Genomic DNA, 18,249 nt, shown 5'->3' on the forward strand with positions numbered 1-18,249 from the left:
GCTACATGATTTTAAAATTATTTTTTTTTTAAAAAACTGCTGCGCTGCCCCCTGGCGGTATTTTTCAAGAACTCTGTGATATATTGGGCAAGATTCACAAAGATTTTTCACCTGTTTTATGTTACATTTTCAAGCTCACAAAGAGCAAAAATATAGTATAATTAAGGTAAGAAAAGTAAGATTGACATGAAGTTGATCAGGAACAACTTACTTTGACTGATTATTTTGCTTGTAAATGTGCTGAAAGGTTATTTTTTTATCAATTAGGTGATAAATAACTCATGTGTGATAAGTTTAATGAATTTAAGCCCACTGTCTTTTTCACATGCATTACTGTAAGAAAGCTGAAATAAGGATTGACATTAACCCCTCACATGTACATTGTGATCCTGAATGCAACATTCTTTCCTCACAACAGACGAGTTTCTCATAACCTAATCTATAATTGGAGGCTTTTTATTACATAGTTTTTTCTTAGTATACAGACTACTTATATTATTCTAGGATGAAATAACTGTTTAATGGGGTGGAAGTGGACATGACTTACGTGCATGCTCAAATCCTGCTTTCATGCGCTTGTATAGCCGATATCGCCATTCCCAGGATTTCAATTGCTTTTCTTTGTCAGAACAATCTGCATTGGGAGCTTCATTAACAACTTGGGCGGTTAGGTCATTCACCCTCTGTTCTGCCTCCCGTACCAGTGTAGACAGATGCAACGACCGACTTTCTAAGCTCATAACTAGAAATACAAGGTAGAACAAATTGCAGCATAGGTCTTCAAAAACTCAGTGCTTGGTCAGTGAGGAAAAACATATCTAATAACAGGGCCACAAAAAAAAAAGCTTGAGTCATTTCAGTGAAGCAAAATATATGAGTGCAATAAAACAGAATGGGCCTAGAGTTAGTTCTTCTGTGCTGGAGAACATTTGAGCCACCAAATTTTCCATAGTTTTACCCAGGCCATATAAAAATATAGCAAAGGTTACAGAAAGGTTAGCAAATCAACATGTGTATGACTGCAGTCACATGCATGCATTAGCAGTGAGAAATGTTATTTTAATAACTCCAGGAGAGACTTATTAAGAACGTTTGTGCAGAGAGTGGCAATACCTATTTTAATGCATTTTTATAATGTTCGTTGTGTTTTATATAAACCAGTGTTAATGGTAATAAATAGCCTGATAAGTTTATCCAAAAGAAAATAAGGCAGTTTCAAGCTGAATGCTTCCTTTCTGTATTATCTATATAATATACAGAAAAATCACACAACATTCATAAACAATGCTGTTTGGCAAGAAAAGTCATCACTGTGTTATGTAGTGGATAGCACAATCACCTTGCAGCACTGGGTCCCTGGTTTGAACCCCAACCAGGACACTATCTGTATGGAGTTTGTATGTTCTCTCTGTGTCTGAATGAGTTTCCTCTGGGCACTCAGGTTTCCTCTCACATCCCAAAAACATATAGCTAAGTTAATTGGCTTCCCCCTAAAATTGGCCCTAGACTATGATGGACATATGACTATGGTATGGATTAGATTGTGAGCCCCCTGAGGGACAGTTAAGGGACAAGATTATATACTCTGTACAGCGCTATGGAAGACGTTGATGCTATATAAATACTAAATAATAATAATAATAATAATAATCATAGCTTAAAGTTTTGTGAACTGTAATAAAAAAAATGATGGCTGTTTGTAGGGAATGCTTGGCAAGGAAGTTATTTTGCTTTCAATGAATACAGTGGTTTCATTTAATTTTTTCCCCTCTGTACTCAGAGGCACTTAAAAAGGACCAATAGGGATGATCTGAGGGAAATTCAAATTAGCTGATAAGAAATGAAAAATGAGAGACCCTATTGGTGAATTTAAAAATGAAGCTTACAGAGAAGCTTCCAATCAGTTTAACAGGGAGATAAAGTCAGGACAGACAGAGGGTGGCATAATGCAAGCAATTTAAAAGGAGAAGAAGACAGAAGATTGTCAATAGAAAACACAGAAAATTACAGAAGAAATTAAAGGAGAAGGCAGGAAATTACAGGGGATCAATGAGAGTTTTTTTTTTCTTTAATAGATTTTTAAAATATTGTGTTTTTGTAAATCATTTTTGTCAGTGTGGGAGATTGTTCTTTTTTAAACCTGTGTAGTAGAAACAGTTATTATAGAAAAGAATAGACCCCCCCCCCCCCCCTTTATTCATATTAACATGTCATTGCACTGCAGCCTGTAATTAAGACACAAAAAATAATTATTCTAATCACTGTGAGAAATTCAGACAGTACATAAAACAAAACACACAAATTCAGTTGGGTATATAAAGAATTGCCCCTTTATAAAAATATTTGTACACTTAAATGGATCTATCTAAAGGGGCCCATACACCTAACGATTTTACCGGCGATATACGGCCGGTTCGATCACAGTGATCGAATCGGCTGTGAAATCGCCGCGCACACCGCTGACAGAACGATCGATTTCCGTCCGAAATCGATCGTTCCCGTCGATTCCCCTTGACCCGTCCGTGCGGAAGATTTTTCTCGATCGCCGGCGGGTCGGGAGTGCGTCGATAGCGGCGGTCGAATGCCCGACGACCGACGCAATACGGTGGGTATACATTACCTGTTCCGGCCGGCGCGAGTCCCCTGGTCCCGGCTGTCTTGTTTCCGCGCTGGGTTCCGGACCGGCTGCAGCTACACAGAACTTCCTGTCCCGGCAGGAAGTTTAAACAGTAGAGCGCCCTCTACTGTTTAAACTTCCCCTGGACAAGAGGACAGGAAGTCCAGTAGCCGCAGGAACGGCCTGGAACCCGGAGCGGAGAAGAAGACAGCCGGGACCAGGGGACTCGCGCCGGCCGGAACAGGTAATGTGTGTGTGTGTGTGGGGGGGGGGGGGGGGGCAGCAGCGGCAGCTCCACAGATTGTGATCGGTTTCAGGCTGAAATCAATCCCTCTCTGATCAGATTCGATCAGAGAGGGATCTATCTGTTGGTCGAATGTGATAGCAAATCGACCAGTGTATGGCCACCTGTATCACTTACACCAGAGCACATGTAGCAATTTGGCTTCCAGTTAGGATCATTTGAATACCGGTAATTACAATTTAAATCCTCCCAAAAGTTGGGCCTGACTACCTGAAGGATTTGTTGTAACAGCAACACACCTTCCATAACATCAGATCATCATGATCACATAACTTAGTCATTTCCAGAGTTCCTCTTCAAAAGGAACTTTATCCCAGTATTGAACTTCATCCCAATCAGTAGCCAATACCCCCTTTCCCATGAGAATTTCCTTTTCTTGATTATCTGGGGCATCTGTATGGCAGATATTGTACTAAAACCCCACCCACAGTGAGATGTCAAGGCCATGGTCCTGACAGTTTATTGTGTATTTGCCACAATGCCTCATTGCATTGTGGCAAATTACGTATGTTTTCAACTGCCAAGCAAGCTATACTTCCTTTTGCGGAATGTTCGTTTGCTGAGAGTTCTATGCACAGTGATGCACCTCCCAGTACTAAAGATGTCGCCACCTGTTATAAATTTCAGAATGTAAATCGTGATGAGGAAAGATTTTACAATGGGCAAACACTGACTAAATGTATAAGTATATACAAGTTTTGTAAAAGAAATTAGCAATTTTATTAATGACGTTATTTTCACCGTGGTTTAAAGGAAATGTCCGAGCTCACCTAAAAAATGACATCTACTTACCCGGGGCTTCCTCCAGGCCCTGGCAGCCAATATGCCCCTTGCTGCAGCTCCACTCCCAGCCGGTGGCCCGGATTACCCTCACCAGGTCGGAATCTTTTGCGTCTGCGCGAGAGCCGATCCACGTCACGTCCACGTGGTCTGGAGTGTACTGAGCAGGCACAGTAGTTCACGTCACAGCTCATGGACAAGGAAAGGAGCAGCTCTCGCGCAGGTGCAGAAGATCCCGACCTGGTAAGTTCGCCATCGCGAATGGAGGGAACCCTGGGCCACCGGCTGGAAGCGGAGCTGCGGCAAGGGACATATCGACTGCCAGGGGCTGGAGGCAGCCCGGAGTAAGTAGATGTCATTTTTATTTTTAGGGGAACGCTGACATTTCCTTGAAAGAGACTCTGAAGTCTCCCTAAAATGAGGTTATTTTATTTTAAAAACCTCATTACCATTATTGACCGACCTAAAACGCTGCATCCCCGCGGCTGAAAACCCCCTCGATCACCCCAAACTCACGGGGGTACAGGGCAGCAAAATCCACTACTTTCTTGGTCGTGGATTTTTCTGCCGCCTCTATGCACGTCAATCAGCGCGTGTCTCCGCCTCTCCCCCGCCCCTCTCAGTGAAGGAAGACTGAGAGGGGCGGAGGAGAGGCGGCGATCCGGCACTGATTGACGCGCATAGAGGCAGAGCCGCGCTGCCTCTATACAGAAGTTGTCTGCGTGTACCCCCGTGAGTTTGGGGTGATTGAGGGGGTTTTCAGCCACGGGGATGCAGCGTTTTAGGTCGGACAATAATGATAATGAGGTTTTTAAACTAAAAACTAATTAGAGGGAGACTTCAGAGTCTCTTCTGTCATACTGTCCTTAAAGAGCAACTGTAGTGAAAATAACATAATAAATAAAATTCCTTATTTTTTTACAATACTAATTTATAGATTATTTAGTCAGTGTTTTGCCCATTGTAAAATCTTTCCTCACCCTGATTTTCAGTCTGAATCACAGGCGGCAACATCTTTAGTTCTGCTAGGTTATCTGTACAGAATGTTCTTTTACTGAGAGTTCAATGCAGAGGGAAATATTGCTTGCTTGGCAGTTGGAAAAAGCAGATATTTCCCACAATGCAACAAGGTTCGTAGACAGCAAACTGTCAGGACCATGCTCTTGACATCAAACTGTGGGAGGGGGTTCACCACAGTATCAGCCACACGGATGATCTGTTTGAGAAAAGATATCAAGATTTCTCAATTCAATCCTCAGTTGAAGTTGCTCTTTATCCTTACCACAATCATGTCAGCTCCATCACTGAAGGAGTTTAAATCCAGAATAAAAGGCCTCCTGTTTAGTTTTGGATTTACAAATATGTACGTTTTTCCTCTTGAACATAATTCACCACACCACTAATTAGTTATATGAAACATGCTACACTCTTTGGGTACCGTGGGAGAAAAGTGCTTTACAAATGTTGTTATTGCAATAATTTTGATTAGCTAAGCATACAAACAGCTATTCAAGTGCTATATAGCGCAAAGGAAACTGAGCAATCAACTATAGGTTAGTACACCTCGTTGGACTTTTACAAGCTACCAGTCGTCAGAACTTCCTGCCGGTGTGTATAGTCTGTCGTCAGTCTGATATGGCTGGTTTTGACCGATCAAGGTGATGTCAAAAAAACTTTGACAGGTCTTTTGACAGCATCACAATGCGCTGCATGCATTGCGTTACCGTGAAACACGTGCATTATCAGTAAAAGTGAAGCATACTTTTTTCATTGATGGCTCGCACATGCACAGTAGCACGGACTCAATTGCAGTTCGGTGGAAAAAGCCAAGACTGTTCAGGTCTGTGCTACTAGACATGCACAAACCATCTAACCTGCACAGTAACACTCAATTGGGCTCAGCTTTTTCTGTTGAAGCCCTAGCAGGTCCATGCTACAGTGCAAATGCAGTGCAGCCTCAATCTTTGTGGGTCTCGGTGCTGAAAGGTCTGGAGAAGCCTATGAAGGACCCAGAGGCTTCCCCAGTCCCAAGGTACCTAAATTTTGGGATTGCAAACCTTACAGATTTGCTTTAAAGCCCAGTCCAAGTTCAGTTATCTAATTTCTGTCACTTTTCTTTCGGCTTGAATCAGTCTGGCCATTCATCTCTGACCTTTCACCTGCATAAACAGTACAGAGTATGTGAGAATTTCAGTAGATCAGTGGTAAAAACTGTACCAGTATTAAATGTCCCTGCTGTCTGTACTGCATAATTTATGAAACAATTGACTAAACGTGATACTTTGGTAACTTTAAGTAGAGTTGCCACGTGCTGGTAGCGCACATCAATTCTACCCGTATTAACACCAAATAAGTAGCAGCATTGCATAATAAGCACCAGGGCTGTGGAGTCGGTACAAACATCTTCCGACTCTGATGTTTATGAAAACACCAACTCCGACTCCAGGTACCCAAAATTGCTCCGACTCCTGACTCCATAACCCTGATAAGCACACTCCGCATTACTTACACAAGTTACCCGGGTCATGTGAGTTGCTTGCTACTCCTCTGTTGTTAGTACCGATAAGATTACAGTCGCTACTTGCGCATGGCAACTTCACCAAAAGTTACCGCATCAGCCCATCTTTAGTAACATGTGACCAGAATACTGAATTCCCTAATTATCAAAGTACAGTAAAATTTTCTGTAATTAAATGTAAAGTTTTTTTTTTTTTTACTGATTTGTGATTAATTATCAATACATTGTTTAAAAAAAAAAGTGACATTAAAATATATGCATGCATGGCCAGCATAACTGCTATCTCAATGAAACTTAAACAACTCAGTTTTGGTAAGGGCAAGCACTGGTTGCTCATAGACATTGCCACATGTGTGGCCAACATAATAAACTCATGAAACTATTACACATTATATAAACAACTTGTCATTATGTTCAGTGGCTCTGTAAAAGAACGGCTCATAATAATGGTGCCATTGGTATAAATTAGGAGGCAGTGAAGAGACAGTGTGGAGAACACTGAAGCAGTATTGTCTGAAAGGAAATAATGGGTTATAAATTAAGCTATAAACTGTGTGGTTGGAACATAAGCTACACTACTATTAGCATAAAAAGCTATAACAGAAAACTGAGCAGTTGTAAGAGAGAGACCAGAGTCATGCATATTACTCACAGTGAGGACTTTCCTTTGCACCGGCCTGCAGTAATGTCTTTGCTATAGGAGCGTTGTTAGTCATTATCGCTATATCCAGTGGCAGCAGGCCCTCGCTGTTCGGTGTGTTGAGATCCAGCTCCTCCACACTGTATTGCTTCAGTAATTCTTGCACCCGATCTAGATCTTGCATTTCCACTGCTTCAAAAAGTGTAGCATTTCCCTGAAACTACAACACCATGTACACTGTATGATTATAACAATTTATAAACTATAACGCTATTGTCACACTATTTGACAATTCTTATGTGTGTGTTTTTTCCAGCATTTAAAACACGTCATATGGAAATGCATACACTATTCAAATACGCTGTCATTTTTTCCTTACTGTTCATGCAAAAATGCATTAAATGTGGGCTGGCCAATGATAGCACAAGCTGCTGGTTCAAATGCATTTCTGCATTGCAGTAAAACACAGAAAAACATGTCCTGTGAAAAGGCCTTCATTTTGTTTAGGATAATTGTAACACAAATCGTTTTGTAATTTAATGTGCAGCCAGCTAAGATTCACACTAGGCAAAATCGCATATGCATTTTCCATAGCACATAGTGGAAAACACATATGCGATTCTGTGTTCCTACCCTCAGACTACGCTTCCATTGAACCATGGCAATAGTCCAGATTGTTCAGCCCTAAGGCCTGAGACACACTGCGAGCACTTTTTGATCCCATTTGCGTTATTTAAAAAAATGCTCCCATTGACTTACATTAAATCATGGAAAAAATTGCAGTTATTGCGATTTTTCTAAAAATGTTCTAAAAATGTTTACCATGATTTCTATGCAAGTCAATAGAAGCTCTTTTTTTTTTTTTTTTTTTTTTTTTAAAGCTGATGGATCAAAAAGTGCTTTGCAGTGTGTCTTACACCTAAATTCATATTTATCTGCTTTAGTGATTGGCTCAGGAAGCAAGAAGTCATTTTGAGCATCCCATTATATAGGGAAAGAGTATTTACATTAAGAGGTTTTGTCACAAACCAAGATTTCACTTCACAGACCTAGGCGCTGGCATACTTCAAGGCACACCCAATTACCACTTCTTCAGTTCCTGAGTCTTAAAGGGAACCTGAAGTGAGAGGTATATGGAGGCTGCTATATTTATTTCCCTTTAAACAATACCAGGTGAATGGCTGTCCTGCTGATCTCTTTGGCTGCAGTAGTGTCTGAATCACATACTTGGAACTGGCATGCAGCTAATATTTTTTTAAGAACCACCTGATCTGTATGCTTGTTTAGTCTATGGCTAAAAGTATTAGAGGCAAAGGATCAGCAGTACAGCCAGGCAATCTGTATTGTTTAAAAGGAAATACATATGGCAGTCTTCATGTCCCTCACACTTCAGTTTCCCTTTAAGCTAGGTACACACATGCAATTACTGGGAATCGATCCCTCAGTCAGGCCTCTGTTTGGGTCCTGATGCTGTACAGATACATTGCTAGCCTGCAGGCAAATAAACTTTTCTCTCACTATGGAGATGGAGGGAAGAGTGGGAGGGGTAAAAAGTGAGAACAATAGAGTCGGCCAGTGTGCCATTAAGATGATCCAAGCAGCAAAATATGTAAGCTGCTTTAATGTAATCTGAAAATGGCACTATATATGTTAGTGATGATCGAATGGTTGGTTAGTGGGAGTTCTTAATTTTCTCTTTTTTTTTTTTTTTTAATGCATAAACTATTTTGTACAACATGCAGGTGTTTGCAGTTCGTCAATGGTACAAACAGCACATACCGGGGTTGTGCAGTGAAGTCTCATACAGTGGGCGCTGTGCCCGCAACCACTGTATGAGACTTCACTCTGGAACCCCCGCATGTGTCGTTTGTACCATTGACTAACTGCAAACACCTGCATGTTGTATGAAACATTTTATGCATCAAAAACATTAAATTGAATGCTTGTATTTCAGCAGTGCCAGGTGTTTTTTTGTCGTTCACAAGATAGAAATATAAGTGAATTCTATACTCTGTGCCCCTAGATTTGCCTACAAATAAAATCATTTTATCTCAGAATGAATGTATTGAAGTGGCTGTAGACCTACAAGACATGACTTCCGCAGTCTCTCCTTCTCATTTCGTGCCACCAAGCTGCCTTCATCAAATGATGTGTAGTTCACCCGGAACTTTCCAGACAGGTTTCTGTAGAGCCTCTTGGCTGCGTTGGGTGAAGAGGGGCCCGACGGCTTCTTAGTTTGTGCCAGTTGGAGGTCCTTCATCTGCTGAGTCATCTTTGGAGAGGAAGACCTGAAGAAGACATATCAAAGGGCAAAAACAAAATCAATCAAACTGTCACTTTTTCATCCTGTCCAATCAATGATTTGAATCGATTTTTGGTCACCATTGATAAAAGTTTGATGAGTTGGGGCAATAGATTTCTAGCATATTCAATCTGCTGGGGACTGCACAGGAAAATCGATAAATGTATGGCTACCTTCAATCCCCCCATGTGACTGATTGCTATGGTCATGGACTGTTCCAATACAGTCAGTAAAGGTGTGGAACGGTTAACAGATGAAATTTGCTGGAAACAAAAGTTTGCATATGAATGCAGGTTGGCTGAGCAATACTCACAGAGTATAAGTTGTCCTTTAAAGGATACCCGAAGTGGCATGTGACATGATGAGATAGACATGGGTATGTACAGTGCCTAGCACACAAATAACTATGCTGTGTTCCTTTTTTTCTTTCTCTGCCTGAAAGAGTTACATATCAGGTATGTAAGTGGCTGACTCAGTCCTGACTCAGACAGGAAGTGACTACAGTGTGACCCTCACTGATAAGAAATTCCACTTTTTTACCGGTTTCTTGCTCTCAGAGGCCATTTTCTGCTAGGAAAGTGTTTTATAGTTGGAATTTCTTATCAATGAGGGTCACACTGTAGTCACTTCCTGTCTGAGTCAGGACCGAGTCAGGACCGAGTCAGCCCCTTGCATACCTGATATTTAACTATTTAAGGCAGATAAAGAAAAAAAGGAGCACAGCATAGTATTTCTATGCTAGGCACTGTACATACATATGTCTATCTCATCATGTCACATGTCAGTTTGGGTATCCTTTAAAGATGGATATCTAGATATCAGATTTTGTATTGTACCGTAACCTGTTATATATTATAATAAAGTGATTATGATTAATTTGATTTGTGGTGCAGCCTGTTTATAGGGAGTATTTTTCTCGTGTATAAATTATATGCATCTACCATCCTTTGGTATTACACACTAAATACTTGTGCAAGTATTTCCATTTTTTCCCAACAAGAAACAGTGAGAGACAGGTTAAAGTGGATCCGAGATGAAAAACTAACTATAACAAGTAACTTGTCTATATATCTTATCTAAAGTTTAGATAGTTTACACAGCAAATCTAGCTGCAAACTGCTTTAACAGAATATGGTTATTTCTTCCTGTGATACAATGACAGCAGCCATGTTGTTTGTAAACATTACACAGAGGCAGGCTTATCTGCATTTTGAGCACTCAGCCTGTGAAAAAAACCTAATCCCCCCCTCCTCCCCTCTGCCTCTGAAATCAATGGCAAGTAACACCTCCCCTTCCTCTTACCCAGACTGAGCTCCCATGAGCCCTTGTTACTGCCAAGGCTCGCTGAAAATTTGTGGGCGTGGTTTATTTAGTTTATATTGAATTAGAGTATTAAAACAAAAACAAAAAAGTATTTGGCTTGAGGAATGCCCTATAAACAATAGGAAAGGAACACAATTATGCAATGAGTAAAAGTTTACCTCGGATCCACTTTAAGATAAGTGCTTCAGAAAATAGCATTGCTGTTTGACTAAATTAGTAGGAGAGCTCAGAGAGACTCTTGCATAGATAACATCTGAAGTTTCTTAACTATTCCTGTACTGGAAACAATATGCAAATCATATATGTGCTACTAATGTTCTATTTCTTAGCTGTACTACACGTACAAATCATCTTGAGTGTTCTGAAATTTCCCATTCATTGCAAAGGAAAGGACAGCAGATATCTCAGGAGATGCTTGGTATGCTGAATTTTTCAGTTGGACTAGTAATCATTCCCACTCAGCACTTGCTGCTAAGAAACAGGAACACAACTATCGTGCATTACTGGAAGCTCCAGAGCAACTCGGTTTTTTTACAGTACTGTACAGCAATTTATAGAGGTGAGCTGGCTGTCATGGTACAGTAGAAACTGGGAAAGGCACATTTACCTATTCACTGCCGAAGCATCATACTTCCTTAGCTATAGACGGCCTTCATCATTTAGGTAAAAATTTTAAAAAAATATGAAGCAGCTGTGCAGTGCAATTCCATACACAGTGTATTAAATGTGAATGAAACAATTTTAGCTGGAGCAATGAGAATTCTCGGACACGATCTCAAATTATCCCAGCAGGGGTGAAAAATGACCTCTTTTGCCTATTTCCATGAGTGGGTAGTGCCTACTTGGTTGTCCCCTTATTGATGGAGGGACTGTATGGCACCATAAGCATAACCTGTCCCTCTTTCCTAATGTTGGGGTGAGTACTTGTCCTAAAAGTGGACCTGAAGGGCTCATACACACTATGTGCTGAGCTGTCAGTTTTGACGTACGATCCACATGGCAACATGAAAGTCCATAGACTTTCATGTTACCATTCACATTACAGGTGTGCGTTCCCATGCGTTAAGATGTAATGCTTCTGGGAACATTTTATCGCACAATGCACACGTTTCCCGAGGGGTACGGCTTCCGAAGTCTGCGCTCTAGCACACCACAACGTGTATTGTGTGTGATGGCAACGCATGCACGAAATCGCGTTCATGTATGCGCTTTGTAGTGTGAATAAGCCCAAACTCTTTCACAGGACAGAAGGAAAACATAGAGAAATCCACCCTGTATGTATTTAAATAGTTTAGCCTGTCTAATTCCCCCTCATGTGTGACTAGTCACAACTGTAATTTGATCTTTCAGCTGTGTCAGCTGGCTGCCTCGGCAGATCAGCTAATTGTAAACAAACAATGTTAACCCTATGTCTGCTTCCATGAAAGCAGGAAGTAGACACTGCAGATTTATTGCAGGAGTTATGTGAGCTGCTGTTGTGTATTTTTCAGAGCAGAAAAGAAGTTCTTAGGGAGTGTCTGCAACACCTCAACCAAATAACTGTGTGTGCTAGGGCTCAAAACAAGAGCAATTATATGGTAGAGGAAGAAAGCCCTTAAAAAATAGCACCTCCCACAGCAAAATTTGAAAAAGTATAACAAAAATCTGTATTCAACATTAGGTATAATAATAATCACAGTACTGATGATTCAATTAAGAATAAAACCATTTTAAAACTAAGCAAATATTCCAACATGATCCCTGCTGCATATGAAACAATCACTCTAAATGCAATATATTGTATAATGACACAATGCTGCTGTCAGATATGAAACCCCACAGTAGGCTCAATATTGAGCCCAACAGGGGGAGAACCCGGGTTCAGTATACAACCTAGTGTGATAAAGGACCAATAACCACCTGTGCAATAAAAAAAAAAAAAAAAAACACACAAATATCACATATATAAGATTATGAAATAAAGTGCACAATTGCCATCCAAGTATACAGTATTACTAGTGATAAGATGCCTAGTAAAAAATTAAGGCAAAGGAGCAGCCCATAGGAAAAAGAGCATAAAGTGGAGTAGTGCAAAAAGTAGGAGATACTTAGCCCAGAAATGGTGAAGTCAATCTCAGCAGCACAGCAGGGAACAAGGAATCCCCTCAGAGGACAAGATCCTACTAGTTCCGCGAGAGTCACCTCGCTTTATCAAGGAGAGAGGATGCATCCTCCCGCTGATTGGAGGGAAGGGACGCGGGCGGGTAGCGCCGATACAGAAGGAGGCGGGGGAGCGGCGCTGACAGACAGGCAGAGGTAAACATTGTGCTGGCAACACGCTGTGTGTCGCTAGCACTGCGGAGGGGATAGTGGCGCGCAGGGGGGCCTGGAGGCACACCATGGGGCAACAGAGGCTGGTGTTAGTGTGCACAACCAAGTGCATACATTTGGGCACCACAAAAAAGAAATGAAATCAATGTTTAGTAGATCCTCTTTTTGCAGAATTTACAGCCTCTAAACCAGTGGTCCTCAAACTAAGGCCCGCGGGCCGAATGTGGCCCCCTGAGGCTTTTTCAGTGCCACACAAAATGTTTTACTTATAGATGTTGCCCACTGCATCTTTAAATATTGGTGGCCCACATATAGCATAGCAGTGCTGGCACCACCCTTCCACATAGAAGCCAGAGAGCCGTGTTGGGGGGCATACTGTCTGCACAGGCTGTGTTGGTGGCATAATATCGTCTCTGGATAAATGGGAGACATAAGGGCTGCCCATGTTAATAGGCGCTGTCTACAATACCTAGGTTCAATGTAAAGTTTTTCTACATCATTATATGTATTCTCCGGCCCACCAGCAGTCTGAAGTAGGTTGACCTGGCCCTTGATCAAAAAAGTTTGTGGATCTCTGCTCTAAACGCTTCCTGTAGGTTCCAATGAGAGTCTAGATTCTGGTTGAAAGTATTTTTACGAAACATCTCTAGTTCATTCAGGTTTGATGGCTTCCGAGCATGGACAGCTCTCTTTAACTCACACCACAAATTTTCAATTATATTCAGGTCTAGGGACTGAGATGGCCATTCCAGAATGTTGTACTTGTTCCTCCAATTTGAGTTCCAATAATTAGTTCTAAAAGTTTTGGAATCAATGACAACAGTGCGCACTTTTGACAATTATTGTGCTCTTTCTGTAAATCCAAAAAACTTCATTCAACTTCTCAAATATCACTGTGTGTGTCTCCTATATGATGTATTTAACTGACATTTTTATCTCAACTACCAACGATTTTTACAGGAAAATCATGACGATTAACAAGGTTGCCGAAACTTTTGCATCCCACTGTATGTGTTTCAAGTGTAGCCACACTGAATCTATTAAAAATGTGAGTTCTTTTTATCAAAAGGCCTAAAATAAAAATACCCTCAGAGCCTTGCATCAGTTACTTCCAATGCAAGAACCTGAGATTCAAAGAGTAGTTGTCATCTATTTGGACTTCAAAAGAAGTATAGCAAAGAGAAACCGTTATGTTGTGGATAATAATCCTGGTCACTCTGTATGTATGGTAGATACAGTATGTGGTAGATATGCACAACGATAATCCACATAGACTGCCAAGGGAACCTAGATATAGAACTGCAGTGACCCATTTACAGTCACTGATAGGATTATAGAATCCTGTTGGTATCACATATGCCACTACTTGCTCAAGGCTTACAACTAAGCTCTCAAACGAGTGTAGTGGTCCAATAACAGGCACTGTAAATATGAAGGGATTTAATCCCAGCACTTATCTGGTTAATACAACTTAGGTGACCCAATCACAGTCACCGATGGCAGATACATTTCAGCCTTCAAAGTTTCAACCAGAACATAAAACTGTCAGTGAAGTTCAAAAATCAATGGCTAGCCATCCAATTGTGCTATAATCACCATTAAGGCTCAAAGTTGCAAAAGTAGAAAATAACATTGCTATACACGCTTCCTCTATATATAATAATGGGTACAGCAACAAAATCACAAATAAAGATCAATCAAATGCTTAGGAAGCAGCTTGGTTCCATAGGTATAAGAAGAAAGGTTCAACACTGAATGGTGCTGACAATAAACCACATGGACATATTTACTGTATCTAGCCAAAATGATCCCAGAGGTAGACTGGTGTAGGACAGCTGTGTTCCTCTGACATAGCCGGACACTTTTGCCAGATCAGTACCAGCACGCCACAGACCCACAAATAACATTTATTCAAGCTTGCAAGAATGCTTCACATATTCCATGATTAATAGGCAGTAATCTTCGCTATTTTCTAGTGATCACAACAACAATCACTTGTAGCATAAAGTGTTATGGTAGAAGCAGGAAATCACTTTGCGCATTGCCAATGTTGCCTCTTGGGTGCTGCTCATGGCACTTTGTCTTTGTTAAAATCACATTTTAACAAAGACAAAGTATGCTACAGTATGCTGACCCAGCATCATACAGCAGTATGGATAGAGGTAGTGGTGGGGAAGCTAGTCATACTTACTGGAGAGGAGGCCAGACACTACTGGATCCACATTGTTGTGCTGGTCCTGCAGCTGGTGGGCACAGTTCTCCTGTAAGACTCCTCAGAGACACTGTGCAGTCAACTGACTAACTGATCTAACAGCACTGGCTGCCATACTCTTTTAAACTAGTGCTTTTAAGTGGCATTTAATACTTCCTTTTTTGAACACTTGACTGCATGAAATGTTTTTTTTCTTCTAATATTTGTGTGAAGTTCAACTGTTAGGCCCGGTTCACACTTGCGGTTGTTTGCCAAACGGACCGGATGACCTGACCGGATCCGGACCGGATCGGAACCGTACGGTTCTGATCCGGATCCGATCCGGATCCGGTCAGGTTGCATCAGGTGTCCATCAGGATGCGATCCGGATCCGTTTGGCAAAAAAACGTTAAAAACAAAAAAAAAGTTGGGGGTCTGGGAGGTCAGCAGAAGGGGGACCTGTGGAATCAGGCCCTCTGCTGTTTAGCACTCACCTCCACCTGCGACATGCTGCCAACATCTCCGGATCCGGATCCAGCTGTGCTGCTCCACTCCAAAATGCTTGCCCATGTGTCCCCATCCAATATCGCCGCAACAATCCCCATAGGAAGTGGGGTAGAACATCCGGATTTCTCAGCCTGTGTGTTGTGCGCTCTCCGGTTCCCATTGGTTTGTATTGGCCGGATGGTGCAGTCCGGCTCCGCCCCGGATACGGCTGCCGGAGGAGCCGGATGAAAAAATAGCGCATGTTGGAACGGAGGCCGGAGTCCGGATCCAGCCCGGATCCGGTCCGGCTCCGGTTCGGCAGAACGGACGCATGTGAACGGACGCATAGGCTTTCATTGCTATGCCGTGCGTCCGTTCCGTCCGTTCTGCAAGCGGTGCGGCTCCGGCACGGCGATTCCGGAGGGCCACCGCAAGTGTGAACCGGGCCTAAGTGTTTCTAATAATAATAATGCTACATTAGGAGCACTAGTCCATGCTGGCAGTAGTGTGTGACATAACATTACACTTGTTTACATGGAGTAATTATGACAAGAATATATTAGATGGCTTGGACATGGCACTATGAACCACAGAATTTGCTAATGAATTAGGCTCATAAGAAAAGTGGGTTGGACATATCCAAGGGATCAGGTTGCTGAGTAAGTGTTCAGAGGTACATAAATGATAAGTAATTACAGGCCTGGAAACTCTTGTGTGGCTGAAGAAAAAAAAAAAACACTTGGGAGAACAGGGAACAAATTAAAAGTTTGGTAGTTCCAAGATTTGTCTGTATGGGAGCTGAATAATTACATATATAGTTACATAGTTCGTTTGGTTGAAAAAAGACATTCGTCCATCAAGCCCAACCAGAAAAATAAAACACTATCCTGAACCTCCACATCTCCCAGTTGATCCAAGGGAAGGCAAAAAAAAACTTACAAGGCCTCGGCCAATTAGCCTTAGGGCCCTTTTCCACTAGCAATCGCAATCACAAACGCCAGCGATTGCGATTTTTCATTAATATTGTTATGCGATTACGATTTTTCATTTGCATTGCATTATCATTGTAAAAATCGCTCCAGAAAGCGATTGTGATTTCCAAATCGAATCACTGTAGTGGAAAATAATATTTCTCGTGATTTCTATGATAAAGTAACAACCCTAGCGATTTAAAAATCACTAGCGATTTGGCGATTCAGCAATCGCTCTAGTGGAAAAGGGCCCGAAGGGAAAAATTCCTTCCCAACTCCAGATGGCAGTCAGATAAACCCCTGGATCAACTCTTCTGGGAATTACCTAAAAATTATAGCCGTGGACACCCTTCAATGCAAGGAAAGCATCCAAGCCCTCTTTAAATGCAGATAAAGAGTTTGCCATAACTACTTCCCGAGGTAAGATGTTACAGATTTTACCCACTCTCACTGTGAAGGACCGCTTCCTAAATAGATGGCAAAAACGTTTTTCCTCCACGTGAAAATTATATCCCCTTGTCCGTCGTACATAACTAGGGACAAAAAGCTAATCTGCCAAGCTTTTGTATTGCCCTCTGATGTATTCAGGTCAACTCTCAGTCGCTTTTTTTCCAAGCTAAATAGGCCCAGTGTAAGACCTGGCGGCGGAACGCCGAGATCCACGCTCTGATGTCAGTGGAGCGCATGGCGCCCCTTCCTTATTGGCCAAGTGGCGGACGCGTCCTCAGTACGCGCTCCGCCGCTGTAAAGACTAGCAGCATGCGTACCGGCGTGTCAGAAGACTTGCTGACACTCCGCAGTTTGATTGTTTGTTTTGGATTCTGTTACTTTTTGATTGGTTAGTGCTAATATAAAAGAAAGGTGAGCGCCCTCAGTCTTTGCCCGTGATAGCCTATGCTGTGCTTGTAGCTAGGACAAGTGTCTTGTCTTGCTGCAGATTTGTCTGTCTCTTGACCAAGCTTCTTGCAGATCTGATACCTTGTTGCCGACCCGGCTTGTACCTGACCTTGCATAGAATCTACTGGATTCCCTGTTGCCAAACCTCGGATTGTTTAAGGACCTTGCATGAACGCTGCCTGCCCTGATCCTGGCCTGTCTGACCTTGCATCTGTATTGTGATTATACTTTCGTCTGGATTGCCTCAGTCCATAGGCCTCAGGAGACTATTCAATTACTGTTCCTACTTTTCCTTGCTGTGTTTGGTGAATGCTATATGCCAGGTTGTATACTACATCTACCTGCAGGGTTGTGTAGTTTTGTTTGTTAGGCAGTAGTGTACGCAGGTGTTAGGGCTGGGTTATAGTTCAATCATATGAGCATACAGTCTGACCTATAGCAATTAGCCAGACAAGCCTGGCACCCAGTTAGTCCAACCTTTCTTGGTAAGTGAGATCTTCCATCCCTCTGATTAATTTGGTTGCCCGTCTTTGTACCCATTCCAGAAGATCAATGTTCTTTCTATAGTGTGGTGCCCAAAACTGTATTCCATACTCCAAATGTGGCCTCACAAGTAATTTATACAGAGGAAGTAGTATACTAGCATCTCAAGATATTTCCCTTTTTATGCATCCCAGAATGGCAATGGTAGTTCTAGGGACAGGAAGTTAAAAACTAGTTGTAGCTTCTAACTCTTCCTCTCTCTACAAAAAAATGCTACTTTGGGGTGGATTCATTAACTTGTGCTGCTATGGCAGAGCGAGTTAGAAGCCAGCATCGCAAGTTAAATACAGCATGTGCACGCTACGTGCGATAGTGCTGCGTAGCATGCGGTGCCAAGTTACACGCACTCCTTTTGAGAGTATGCATG

At 41.9% G+C, this 18,249-nt stretch overlaps 1 protein-coding gene across 8 annotated transcripts in view; it reads right to left on the bottom strand.

The window, feature by feature from the left end:
• The window catches only part of LOC137524482 (ankyrin repeat and fibronectin type-III domain-containing protein 1-like), a 747,681-nt gene that overhangs the window by 100,811 nt on the left and 628,621 nt on the right, over positions 1 to 18,249 (bottom strand). For all 8 annotated transcript variants that reach the window (XM_068244405.1, XM_068244403.1, XM_068244402.1 and 5 more), the window contains 3 exons: positions 8,946 to 9,147; positions 6,872 to 7,079; positions 548 to 742 (listed from right to left, as the gene is read on the bottom strand). In XM_068244405.1, the coding sequence (XP_068100506.1) occupies positions 548 to 742; positions 6,872 to 7,079; positions 8,946 to 9,147 (605 nt within the window). The remainder of the gene's footprint in view (positions 1 to 547; positions 743 to 6,871; positions 7,080 to 8,945; positions 9,148 to 18,249) is intronic.

This window comes from Hyperolius riggenbachi, chromosome 7 (assembly GCF_040937935.1).
Source record: "Hyperolius riggenbachi isolate aHypRig1 chromosome 7, aHypRig1.pri, whole genome shotgun sequence".
Lineage (NCBI taxonomy): Eukaryota > Metazoa > Chordata > Amphibia > Anura > Hyperoliidae > Hyperolius > Hyperolius riggenbachi.